General features: G+C 42.4%; 1 protein-coding gene across 2 annotated transcripts in view; it reads left to right on the top strand.

Annotated features, from left to right (window-relative positions):
- The window catches only part of RAPGEF5 (Rap guanine nucleotide exchange factor 5), a 234,930-nt gene that overhangs the window by 60,850 nt on the left and 160,554 nt on the right, over positions 1-13,526 (top strand). For both annotated transcript variants that reach the window (XM_061413684.1, XM_061413685.1), the window contains exon 6: positions 7,822-7,888. In XM_061413684.1, coding sequence (XP_061269668.1) covers positions 7,822-7,888 — 67 coding nt within the window. The remainder of the gene's footprint in view (positions 1-7,821; positions 7,889-13,526) is intronic.

Raw genomic sequence — 13,526 nt, 5'->3', positions numbered from 1 at the left:
CTAATCACTTCTATGGCCTTCATCTGACCTGTTGCCCTCATTATACCTGCATAATATAAAACCCATGTTTGGAAACATTAACCTCTAAACAGGGAGTGTCTGGAGCGCAGTCTTCTTTTTTCTGCTGTCTCTCCAGATGCATCGTCACTTAGTCATATTTTTAATATCAGCTCTACAGTGATGACTTCCATAATTCAGATCCCTGTCTTCTCTGAGAACTTTATTATACAACAATAATACCACCACCAAACTCCTGCATCACCTCTGCCCCCTTTGTTCTCCTTATCCTGCCTAACTTGTCCTTTTTTATTTGACATGTTTAAGCACCATGAGAAATTCATTGGCATCCTTAATTTCTGAGATGGTGCTAGATTAACACCTTCTAACTGGAAAGATCAACTTCAAGTCTGCCATTCCTGCATCCCAAAACTTTACTTTGTATTCTTGACTTTTCCTGATTAGATTCTCATTTTATGATCCTTGGAGAGGATGAAATACTGGATGAGTAAACAAACCTTTTTTGAGTATCTCTCAAAAAATTTTTCATGAGGAAACTTGACATAAGTTTTGTATTAGGGTCAAAGGTGAAGAAAAATTTCCATTTATCACTAAATTGTTTGTATAAAAAATGCTGTGAAATCAGCTGGTCTCAGTCTTTGTTATTACTCATCACTCCCTTTCCTAAGGAAATACTAAGTCCTCCAAAATTTCCATTGTTTACAGATAAGACTTACCCCAGGTGGGTAAACAGACTACTTATCTCTATCTGAGTACATCAGTTTAGGAACAGTACAGGAATTTTAACAAAAATTGAACTTTTAGGCTTGCTTGGGCCAACATTTGAAATGTAGCTGTTTAATTGAATAGTAACCATTAGTTCTCAAATCTTCAATGTGAAATGTGAAAAAGAGATACCAGTGATATTTTATTCAGTGTTAGATGAATGTGTAACTAGATAACCTGGACCCTTAATGAAGCCTGTCACATACACAACTTTGTCCTGTTTGGTAAATTTCCTCTATAAGCATAACTAGTAGCCTGATACTATGAAAAGTCACCTTCTCTTGAGAAGTTTGCACAGGTATTTTTGTTCATGATATCAGTGATCTCAAAAAAATAAAATCCACTTCTCATATACCTCCCACCCACTCTTTCTTTTTGTCGTAGGAATTTGCTTTGTTAGGCAGAATAGGCCTATCTGGTTATGGGTGTTATGGGAAGGCCTAGGTGGGGTAGTACCTGAGTGTCACACATCCTCTTGGGGCGTGGGTGTCGGATGTGGTAGAGATCGACTCTGTGCCCCTTGAAGAACATTCTGTTGTGGTGTTGAGGACTTGGTGGCAGTGGTTTTTAGGAAAAAAACTTTAAATTTGGCCCAATTTCTGGGAAACAAAGGTCCCTAATGCTTTTCCTGGCCTGACATTCAACAAGGATGGAATGGGCTCTGGCTTGTCTCGGAGAAGGTGGCTTCTGGCATTGTCACCTGACCTGTCATTTCTTCCTGACGTGGTGGAGACACGTCCCTTCTGCTCCAGACTCACTCTGCTGCCTGGGCTGCGGGTCTCAGTTCCTGCTTTCTCAGTCCCTCACCCTCTGTTGGTGTTCTCCTTACTTTTGCTTCCATCCTGTTTGCTTTTCAGCCAAACACCTCAGCATAACACCCAAACTCATTAGCAGTAGTAGACGTGCCCTGACTGTCTTGGCCTCGGCTTTGCCTCTTGCCATTTCCCGCTTCCCTGTGCTGGTCTTTCTGCCAAGTTCCAGCGCCACTCCTTTTCCATCAGAACCTCACCTCGGATATCACTTCTCCCAAGACACCTCTGAATCATAGATCATGCTAAGTGACTGTTGCTTGTGTTGGCAGGGTATTTCAAAGATGGATTTTTCTAAGCCAAGTAAATAGTTTGTAGGGTTTTTTTTTTTTTTTCCATATATGTGTGTGCTGTGCATCTTTTCTTTGTTGCGGGATCATGTTTGAAAGATTCCTGTATAGTTTGTCTTGGTTCTGGTTTGTTCCATGCCCTGGAATTTCACCAGCCTCTTTCTGGGGTTGCCTGAGATTCCTGCTAAAAACTGGCTTTTTGTCAATTCCTTCCAAACAGGGTGGGGCAGCAGCAGCCTGGCTCCGGGTGGGTGGTGGGAACAGGCCTGCCCCCATTCCCCAGGAACACCCTCTTCCTGACAGAACTCTGATTTGGAGACAGATGTGTTCTCCACCTTCATTAAGTCCCAGTCTAGATTATCTGTTTCCCCATCTATTTGCCATGAAGTGATGGGACTGGATGCCATGATCTTCATTTTTTTGAATGTTGAGTTTTAAGCCAGCTTTTTCACTCACCTCTTTCACTTTTATCAAGAGGCTGTTTAGTTCCTCTTCACTTTCTGCCATAAGGGTGGTGTCATCTGCATATCTGAGGTTATTGATATTCCTCCCAGCAATCTTGATCCCAGCTTGTGCCTCATCCAGCTCGGCATTTCACGTGATGTACTCTGCATATCAGCTAAAAAGCAGGGTGACAATACACAGCCTTGACATACTCCTTTCCCAATTTGGAACCAGTCTGTTGCATGTTCGTTTGTAATTGTTGCTTCTTGACCTGCATACAGGTTTCTCAGGAGGTAGGTAAGGTGGTCTGGTATTCCTATCTCTTTAAGAATTTTCCACTCTTTGTTATCATCCACACAGTCGAAGGCTTTAGTGTAGTCAATGAAACAGAGTAGATGTTTTTCTGGGATTCTCTTGCTTTTTCTATGATCCAACAGATGTTGGCCATTTGATCTCTTGTTCCTCTGCCTTTTCTAAATCCAGCTTGACCATCTGGAAGTTCTTGGTTCACATACTGTTGAAGCCTAGCTTGAAAGATTTTGAGCATCACCTTGCTACCGTGTGAAATGAACACAATAATGTGGTAGTTTAAACATTCTTTGGCATTGCGTTTCTTTAGGATTAGAATGAAAACTGACCTTTTCCAGTTCTGTGGCCTCTGCTGAGTTTTCCATATTTTCTGGCATATTGAGTGCAGCACTTTCACAGCATCATCTTTTAGGATTTGAAATAGCTCAGCTGGAATTCCATCACCTCCACTAGCTTTGTTTGTAGTGATGGTTCCTAAGGCCAACTTGACTTAGCACTCCAAAATGTCTGGCTCTAGGTGAGTAATCACATCATCATGGTTATCTGGGTCATTAAGATCTTTTTTGTATAGTTCTTCTGTGTATTCTTGCCACTTCTTCTTAATATCTTCTTCCCCTGTTAGGTCCATTACCTAATAGAAACCTAAAGGTCTGTCCTTTATTGTGCCCATCTTTGCATGATATGTTCCCTTGGTATCTTTAATTTTCTTGAAGAGATCTCTAGGCTTTCCCATTGTCTTATTTTCCTCTATTTCTTTGCATTGTCCACTTAGGAAGGCTTTCTTATCTTCCCTTGATATTCCTTGGAAGTCTGCTGTAACCAGGAACAAAACAGGCAGAAATATCTATTCCCATGTCTAGGAGGGAAGTACAATTTCATAAGTAAACAGATTGATGTCAGTTAACGTGGAAAACTTTACACAGATAAAGTAGGAAATGAGCGATAGAGTGATGGGTCAGGAAAGGCCTCTCCGAGAGGTTGATGTGAGGGAAGAGGCAATGTGCAGTGTGGGTGGAAGTGTTCTAGGGTTGGGGACAGTCAGGGCAAGGCCCAGGACAAGAGCATTGAAGGCAGGGCCAGAGAGACCGAAATAGAGTAAAGAGAGTGAAAGATGGCAGCGCTGTAGAGACTTTGGCTTTATTCCGAGGATGATGAGGAGTCATTTGAGGATTTTGAGTGGAGGAGGACCATGATCTAACTTCCATGTTAGCAAGACCACTGTGCCTCTAGATGAGCGATCTTGTGGCTGGGGCAGCGGTGGTTGGAGCAGTGTTCCAAGGCGAGAGCTGCCTCGAAGACGGAGCTGATAGGATTCAGGGATGGATTCAGTGAAGAGACAATAAGGAGGGGGGATCAAAGGTGACTTCTAACTAGAAGGGTGGAGTTGCCTATAATTAATGTGGAGAAGCCTATAGAGAGGTAGGGGTTTGTTTTGTTTTTAGTGCAGATTGAGTGGAACGATAATGTGTCCTGTTTGATGGTTGGGGGAACAAGGGTAGAGGTGCACTGGCTTTTGCCATTCCTGTGTCCTTACAACAGCATCCTTAGATATTGCAGACCTCCTGAACTCACAGAGACATCTGCCCAGAGCACTGTAGTTGTAGTCACTAAGTCATGTTCGAGTCTTTGCAATGCCATGGACTGCAGCATACCAGGCTTCCCTGTTTTTCACTATCTCCCGAAGTTTGCTCAAACTCATGTCCTTTGAGTCAGTGTTGCCATCTAACTGTCTCATCCTCTGCTGCTGCCTTCTTTTGCCTTCAGTCTTTCCCAGCAGTAGCGTCTTTTTCGGTGAGTTGGCTTTTCACATCAGGTAGCCAAAATATTGGAGCTTCAGCTTTAGCATCAGTGCTTCAGTGAATATTCAGGGTTGATTTCCATTGTATATATGTACTGCAACTACTTAATCTGTTCATCTGTCACTGGCCATCTAGGTTGCTTCCGTGTCCTCTTGCTACCTCTTATTAATCTCTTCAGCTTCTGTTAGGTCCTTACCGTATCTGTTCTTTATCGTGCTTGTCCTTGCATGTAATGTTCCCTTGATATCTCCAATTTTCTTGAAGAGATCTCTAGTCTTTCCCATTGTGTTGTATTGCCCAGAACACTAGGATTCGGCACTTCCCTTGGAGGATCATGGGGTCAGGCTTGCACTGTTGCCAGGCAGAGACCTTGACAAGTGGCCTTAGGAAATCATAAAAGGGACTCCAGTTGGGCCAGAGCTTCCTGCTGGCACAGATCCTCAGGGATGGGTCTTCCTTCCTAGGGTCACTTCCTTTTCTCTTTCTTTCATCACCTTGCCACTGCCGTTACTCTTGAGTCCAACCAGGGTTTCTCTGTTGCCCTGTCTCTCCGGAGTGTCTCTCTTCCTCTCTTGCTTACTGAGCAGCACAGCCCCCTTAAGATGCAAGTACAGCCTTCCCTCGGCATTTGTGGGGGGCTGTTCCTAGGACCTCCATGGATACTAAAATCCATGAATGCCTGAGTTTCATGTGTAAAATGGTGTGCTACGTGTTACGGGTGGTTCTTTCTTTATTCTCCCATGCCCCTTCTGTTTGGTCATCTGTTTTGATCCGATATGTGAGAACTTTACCATCACTGGGTTGCACAAATGGGTATTTACATCGTAAAATAATCAGATTTTATCTTATTTTGCAAAAATATATTTACGAGGGAAAAGGAGTCTGGTATTTCTGGGCCTTTTGGCATTGAGCTGGGCAGGGATGCTAGTGGTGAGGAGGGAAGCTGAGTGGGGGAGCATCGTCCTTCTCTCTTCCATCCGCCCCTCTTATGCTCCCCACTGTTTGCCTGCCTCCCATGTCACAGCAGGGTGGACCTGGGGCTCCTCAGCAGACAGGAAGTCTTCTGAATTCTCAGGTAGGCAGTGGGAGAGTCCCTGAAGCTGTGGGTCTGGAGAAGAGCAGGACCAGATCGGGGTTGTAGGAGGAGAACCCTGGCATCAACAGAAGATCAGATACTGGAGGAGAAGCAGAAACAAGCTGATTAGAAGCTGGTTAAAGTATGTTATGGAGGCGAGAGCCTCCCAGAAAGGCTTGTGGGGAAGAAAGCAGGAAAGCAGAGCAGAGGAGGATATGGTGATGGAAAGATGAGGAATGACCACAGGGTGACGTGAAGCTGAGTGGTGAGAGGCACTGGAGTACCACGGAGGGCAGGAGACAGGAGAAGGTCACCGGAAGTTATGTCGATCTGAGGGCCTCATAAGATCCCGTGTGAGTGAAAACAGTGTTCTGAGATTGCCACCTAGAGCCATGTTGAGGGCAGCTGGAAGCACAGGGTGAGCTCAGGGAAGATTCAGGGGCTAGAGAAAGACTTGAGAGTTCTGGGTATAGATTGTGGTGATTGAGGGGATAAAAACGGGACATGAGCTGGAGGACGGCGCTCAGGAGAGCATCGCTCTGTCTCTCTTAGATGTGCTTCCTTGAGAGACGTTTCTGCCAGGGGTATGTTTTGTGCTAGAAGCATGATGAAAGATAGTTTTGCTTGAACAGAGATGAAATTATTTGTCACTGAACTCCCAACAACTTGGCTGTTACTCGTTGCGTAGCCCCCATCAGTCACATACACTAGAGCTTCCCTTGGAGTTTTGAGTTCCTTTCGGCAGTTTGTTGAAAATGCATTCACAACAGAATCTGTGTTAATGGGAAACACGTCATGCACACAAACTCATCCTTCAGGTGTCTGCTGGGGGCTGAGCAAGAGATGGCACCACCAGCTGCTCTTCACCGCAGATACCGACGGGGCCTTGAAGTCCTTGGTGGTGCTCTTGTGTCTAACGTTCTCAGCTCCTAATTTCCTCTCAGATCTGTTCTGTCACCCCAGCATAATCTTATAAACCTGCTTTGGTGGCTTAGGTTATAAAGCGTTCCAGTCTCTTCTCAGTGTAACTTCATGTGTATGGAAACCTTGTAAGTAGATGTTTTAATAATAAAGCTTATTGTTTGAAATGTTAATTATCAAGGTCATGTTTCAGAGGCTTTGCTGCACCAAAAATTAAGTTATTGGACAACATGCCTGCGCTGCTCCATACCTGTGACATGCCATTCTTGTAAAGGTGGTAGTTTGTAAGTCATTCTTCTGACCTGAAGGGTGGAACATTTTTCCTTTGAAAGGGTTTAGTGACTTTTACAGAAACCGGAAGCCAGTGCCAGAACTGATCCGACTGCTTTTCCTTTGTCCAAGAGCCTCTCCTAGCTCTCTTAGGAGCCAGGAGAAGCCCTTCTGCCCTGTAAGGCTTGCGCTCTTGCTGGCCCACTGCAGTTTCTGAGACTGAAATCCATCAGTGGACTGCAGTGCCACGGGGCTGCTCTGCAGAGCAATTACCACCAACGCCCTCCCAGTCCACAGAAGGTGCTGAAAGGAATTGCTTGTGGAAATAGATCTGGGAGACAATTACATATATTCAGTTGGCATTAGTCAGTGTTTTTCCCTTTGACCAGGTCAGGAGAAAGAAATGTAATTTTTATAAGGTTTGTTTGAAGTAGATTTTATGTGTTAGCAATGTACATTTATGTGGTGAAAAATTTTTCATGAATTACATTAGAAAGGTGATTTTTCTAAACAAACTGATACCACACTGTGTAAACGTTGTTTGTCTCCTTAGTTATTTAACACATGCATAATTTTCTTCTCAACTGGGCTGTGGTCTCATAAAAAAGAACAAAGTGCTCCTGCTACTGGGATCCATATAATTCCTGTCACAGGACAAGGCTTATAATAGACTGTTTCCTAATAAATTTGTTTGTCGGCTGGAACTCAGATATAGTAGAAAATTCACGTTTCATATTTTCAGAATCTGGATTTAATTTAGACTGACCAGGAATTTCAATACTTAACCACATTATATTCACCCTCTGCTTATTCTCTGTGCATACCCATGTTAGTAAGTATAGTGAGTCAGGATTATTCTTCGATTCATTTGGAGAACAGTAGCAGTCCTTAGGATTTAATTGATGTGTGGGAAAGAGGCTCTTGCTGATTGATTTTGAAGGAATCGTTGGGCTGCCGCAAGTTGCGTTCCTATGGTATTATTGTCACCATGTTACTCACATAGGTTACTTTCACTAACGTATGAAGCAATAATGCTGTTCTTTACCCTGTATTCCCCATAACTCAGTGAATAAATGTGAGCAGGCAAAGCTAAAGTGTAATTTATTCTTTGTTTTTCAAAGATCTCATCAGAAAATTGAAGACTCAGAAGAGAGCAGTGATGAAATTCTTGCCCGTCTAACGTCTGCGGTAAGGCCATGCGATTTCCCTGCCTAGGAGTGCAGAAATAATGAGGGGTCTTGGAAGGGAGGCACTGTGGGTAGTGATGTAGAGAGACACTTGCCCTGTGGCTGCTTGTGGGAGGCCCAAGTCAGGGCGAAAGGAGACAGTGGCATTAACTTGCTCTGCTCTCAGGCAGCCTTTCCTGCAAGATTACAGATTCTGTTGATGGAAAGTTCCTGGAACCTTAGAGAAGGACTTTAAAAAAAAATACTGTATGATTTAACCTAGGGAAAGCTGTGACCTACTGCACAAAGGAGAAAGGACTATATGTTTCATTAGGAGGAAAAAAAGATCAACTCAACCAACAGAAGATCAGTTCTTCAGTTTTTAATGTACTGGATTACAACATTTTCATTATGTCTTTTAAAGCCATTAATTAGAGTCAGTAATTAACCTGTTGGTTGAGGGAAAGCTTATCCCTTTCTTCCCAGAAGAAGCTGGCCATGGTCACTAATCATTAAACTCTGGTTGTTGACAGGCTCTAGAAATCCTATCTCACAAAATCTAGCCTTCCCAAAGCTTCTTGAGTACTTCTTTAACTGTATTTAAAAAATGGTGATTGCTGAAAATCATGCTGGATTGGGTTATGTATGTGAAATGAAACTGATCTTGTATAGTTTCACACCCCAAGTTTTGGCATCTGGGCACAGCTTGAAAGTTAAAAGTTGTCTTTCTTACTCTTCTAGAATGTAGCTGAGAAAAGTAATTTTTGGCTAAATATAGTGATGAGTAGTATAAAACTTCACATGCAATGGAATCTTGACAGCGTGCTAATACAATATGTTTAACATGAGCTTTGCAGTTTAAAGGGCTTCCCTAGTGGCTCAGACAAGTAAAGAATCTGCCTGTAATGAGGAGACCAGGGTTCAATCCCTGGGTCTGGAAGATCCCCAGGAGAAGGGAATGGCAACACACTCCAGTATTCTTGCCTGAGAAATCCCATGGACAGAGGAGCCTGGCGGGCTACATACAGTCCATGAGGTTGCAAAGAGTCGGACACAACTGAGTGGCTGACACTTCACTTCACTTGCAGTTTAAAATATTGACTAAAGAGGAATACCTGTGGGTTGCAAAGTCATTAATAGCGATCTGTTTAAAAAAAACCCACTCACTGTGTACCAAATACTGTGTTACACACTGTGTGTTTGTATGTGTATGTACACATACCCATGTACACATTACACTTCACTAAAGCCTTGTGAAATAGGTGGCATTATCTCTGTTTTATAGACATGAAAGCTTCTAGAGGTTAAGTAACCTGCCCAAGGTCACCCATCTAAAAAGGATCAGAGCCAGGATCTAAACTCCGGATTTTCTACTTCTTAGTCATATTCTCCTAATCACTGGGCCTCATTTTTAAAATAATGTAACATAGGTAAACTTCAGAAGCAGTGACTATGTAAGATGTTCTTACAGCCATACCAGGAAGACAGGCACATTAAAAAGCTAGCTTATAAAACAACTGACAGCTGAGCACCAACAATCAGTGTGTGATAGTGAATCCAAGAACAGCAACAGAGAGCTTGGTTGAAGAGACTGGACTTGAATCAGCATTGAAAGCGGTCAGGCTGTGAGCAGGTGGAGGATGTGTACTCTGGCTGTGGGATTTAATAAAGAAAAGTAAAATACTTTTTGAACAACAGATTAACATGATGTAGACATTTAAGAAACAAGATGAGTTGGATGAAAATGTAGTTTGAGAGGCTGATGAGAACCTAGTTTCTGGTGGTGTTTTGGGGAACCACAAGCAAAAGGAGCATAAAGAATTGTTTAAAACATCAGCAGGACTAGGTAAATGTAGAGGAGGATTCAAGTAACCACAGCTGGGAACTTAGTGGAAAAGTGATGATACTCTTAGGAAGTTGAGTAAAATATATGGAAGGAGAGATGACATAATTTTGGACACGCTGAGTTTGAGGACATAAGGGTGTAAAAATATTCGGGAAACACCTGGAGACGTGAATCTGGAACTCAGAAAGGTCGGGACTAGCGTTATGGGAACCAGTCCAGGTTGTTGATTGAAGAGCAGAGTGGAAGGTGCAGTCTTGGGCAGCACCCAAGATAAGGGGGAGGTAGGGAGAAGAGGCTTAAAACTCAACATTCCAAAAACTAAAATCATGACATCCAGTCCCATCACTTCATGGCAAATAGATGGGGAAAAAATGGAAACAGTGACAGACTTTATTTTCTTGTGCTCCAAAATCAGTGCGGACAGTGACTGCACCCATGAAATTAAAAGACACACTTGCTCCTTGGAAGAAAAGCTATGACAAACCTAGATAGTGTATGAAAAAGTAGAGACATCACTTTGCAACAAAGGCCCGTCTAGTCAAAGCTATTGTTTTTCCAGTGCTCATGTACAGATGTGAAAGTTGGACTATAAAGAACTCTGAGCAATGAAGAATTGATCCTTTCAAACTGTGGTGCTGGACAAGACTCCTGAGAGTCCCTTGGATAGCAGGGAGATCATACCAGTCAATCCTAAAGAAAATCAATCCTGAATATTCATTGGAAGGACTGATGCTGAAGCTGAAGCTCCAGTACTTTGGCCAACTGATGCAAAGAGCCGACTCATTGGAAAAGACCCTCATGCTGGGAAAGATTGAGGAAAGGAGGAGAAGGGGATGGTTGAATGGCATCACCAACTCAATGAATATGAGTTTGAGCCAACTCTGGGAGATACTGAAGGACAGGGAACCCTGGTGTGCTCCAGTTCATGGGGTCACAGAGGGTCAGACACGACTTAACAACTCTACAATAACAACAAAGGGAGATGAGGAGACTGTGATAAGAAGTGGATATACTTATTGGAAGTGGAAGTTTATACCATGAAAGTAAAATTCAAGAGAACTTCTAGAAAGGAGGGGTGGACAGTAGAGTGATGGTTGTATATTTGGTTGAGGTAATCTTACTGGAAAAAATCTCTAAGCTAAAAGACTGAATAAATTGAGGTGAGGTGCTAGAGTAGAAATGAGAATAAAGGACATAGTGAAAGGTTGCTGCTGGACCATGAGAAATATCTGGATTCTTGGCTTCCGGAGGAGAAGAATTCAATCCGGGGCCGGAGACGACCTTGATCACTCAGAGCTTTTGTGTAATAAAGTTTTATTAAAGTATAAAAGAGATAGAGAAAGCTTCTGACATAGACATCAGAAGGGGGCACAAAGAGTGCCCCCTCGCTAGTGTTAGAAATGGAGTTCTATACTCTTACTTATTACAGTGAATCAAAAGAATGTCTGGAGGTTGTAAAGACCTTACTAGACCCATTTCCATAATTTGCCTTTTAAGATAACAGGATTAGCCAGAAGGTTTTTCCAGAAACTGTCCTCAGGCAAGATACATTATTGTTATATAATCCTAAGGAATGTACAGGGGAAAAAAAGTTTGTCCTTTCTTCCTCCTTGAGAATTCCAGACCCGTCTCTCCTTGGGGACCCCTGGACTTCTTATCAACCTGCCTAGGGATTGACTGTCAATAGGAGAAAAATTCATGTCTTGAATTGATAGCTGACCAGCCTGGAATAATGAAACTATCTTTGAACTGAGAATGTAGACCTTGATTCTTAATTCTTTCAAACAGTATAACTTTGGCCAAATTGAGTGGCGGACTTGACAGTATCTAAGTTCTAAAATTCCTTGGTTCCTTGTGTAAGCATTTATGAAGGGACTGTGCGCTTCCCCACTTCACAGTGTAGTTATTCCTGTTGGCAGTGGTCTGAAAGCTTTGTTACCCAGCTGTTAACACCGCAGAGGATGGGAGATTTTTGCATACATCACTCAAGTGGCAGTTGGCATCCAGCATGACCCTGAAATGCATTAAGGGAAGGTAGAAGTGACATCTGTAAAGCGGAGTTGTTAAAGTGCTCTTCAGAGCTTTTGTGTAATTAGAGGTCACTGGAAGGGGGAGAGCAGTTTCCCGCAACAGTTTACTGCCCTGTGTATTCATCTCCTTTTCCTCAAACTTGGGCGTTTTGTAAATAAGCATTCTTTTTAAAAAAAAAATCCTCCTTGTTAAATAGTTTATCTCTTAGTCTCAGCTTAGGTTCATCAGGAAAAAGGTCCTTTCATCTAAAAAATAATATGTAAAATTCTACCCTGGAAGAAAACACAAGTGAGTTTTCATATTAAAGTAACAGGAGAAGGCAGTGTATATAGAAATAAAAATGCCTTGATAATTCGGTCAGATTTACAGATTTTATGCTAGATTTATACAAACATAAACAGTAAAAATGTTTCATCTACGTTTCTAGTGACCTTCCCAAGTGCCTGACATCCAAAAACCTTAAGAGGAAAACCTTGTAAGAAGTTTTCAGCTTAAGGAAAAAGGGCATGACTGTAATAGACTTCTCCCATTATGTGAACTCGACTGTCACACCCTGGGCATTATTATCTGAAAATACTTTGGCTTTCCCTGTGTACATAGGTTTTCTGCCTTAACATATTAGCCACCTTTCTAATATCTTTTGACTGAACACATTTTGTTAACTTTAAACCTTCTCTTCTTCATTTCCTCTGAGTCTCTGTTAGTCACATAAAGCTAGCAGGCTAGAAGGAGCCCGTGGATGACACAGTCTGCCACTTCCTACCCTGGAAGTTTTGAGCATTATTTTATCTTTAAACATGAATTCTCCCAGGGTACGTGACAAAAAGAGTGTTTAGAATCGATAATACAACTTTTATATATTTGTTTTACAATCCAGGATAAACTAGACATAGAGACATACCGAAGAGTTTTTAGTCAGTAGAATACTGCTTTCAAAATCACAGTTCTTAGGATGTAAATTTAGGAAATAAGCTAAACTTTGAGACATTTTCAAGAACTGAGAAGTAACTTGGGCATTATCCAAAGACAGGAAGTGGCAACATGGACATGATTAAAGAGGAGATAAAAACTGACTCTAGACTTCAGGTCATGCTAATCAACATCCTAAACAAACCATGTTGGCTTATTTCTGTTACTTCAGGCTAAATTTTCTTGATGTAAATTGTAGAAATAAGAAAACAAATATCCTAGTAAGGTCTGGTGATTTTCATTCACATGGTCCAGTTGTTGAACTGCTGAGCTGATGTGAGCAAGGCTAAGTTGTGAATCGAACATATTAGATGCATGTTTGATGACATGATTGTATGTGTGGCATTTATGAAAGGGTTGTGGGGGGAGCTGTGATGTGGTCATCTGTGCTGCTTGTCCAGTGAAGTCAGCCATCACTCAGACGGTAAAAGAGAACTGTGCTGAGTGTCCGCACTGACCTGGTGATAGTAATGGAGAAGAGTTTGTGGCCATGTCTTGACAGATGAATTCAGATGAAAAAATATAGTGTACAGAATTTAGGAAGAGCAGTCAGAATTGGATGAGAACAGAATCTAATACCCGGGGACCATTTAAGTAGGCACTCGTACACTCTCATCAGTTCAGTCGCTCAGTTGTTTCCAACTCTTTGTGACCCCATGGACTGCAGCACGCCAGGCTTCCCTGTCCATCACCAACTCCTGGAGCTTGCTCAAACTCATGCCCATTGAGTCGGTGATGCCATCCAACCATCTCATCCTCTGTCGTCCCCTTCTCCTCCCTGATACATTCCCAGCATCAGGGTCTTTTCCAATGA

The sequence above is a fragment of the Bos javanicus genome, chromosome 4, assembly GCF_032452875.1.
Source record: "Bos javanicus breed banteng chromosome 4, ARS-OSU_banteng_1.0, whole genome shotgun sequence".
Classification (NCBI taxonomy): Eukaryota; Metazoa; Chordata; class Mammalia; order Artiodactyla; family Bovidae; genus Bos; species Bos javanicus.
This window is presented reverse-complemented; position numbering and strand designations above follow the sequence as displayed.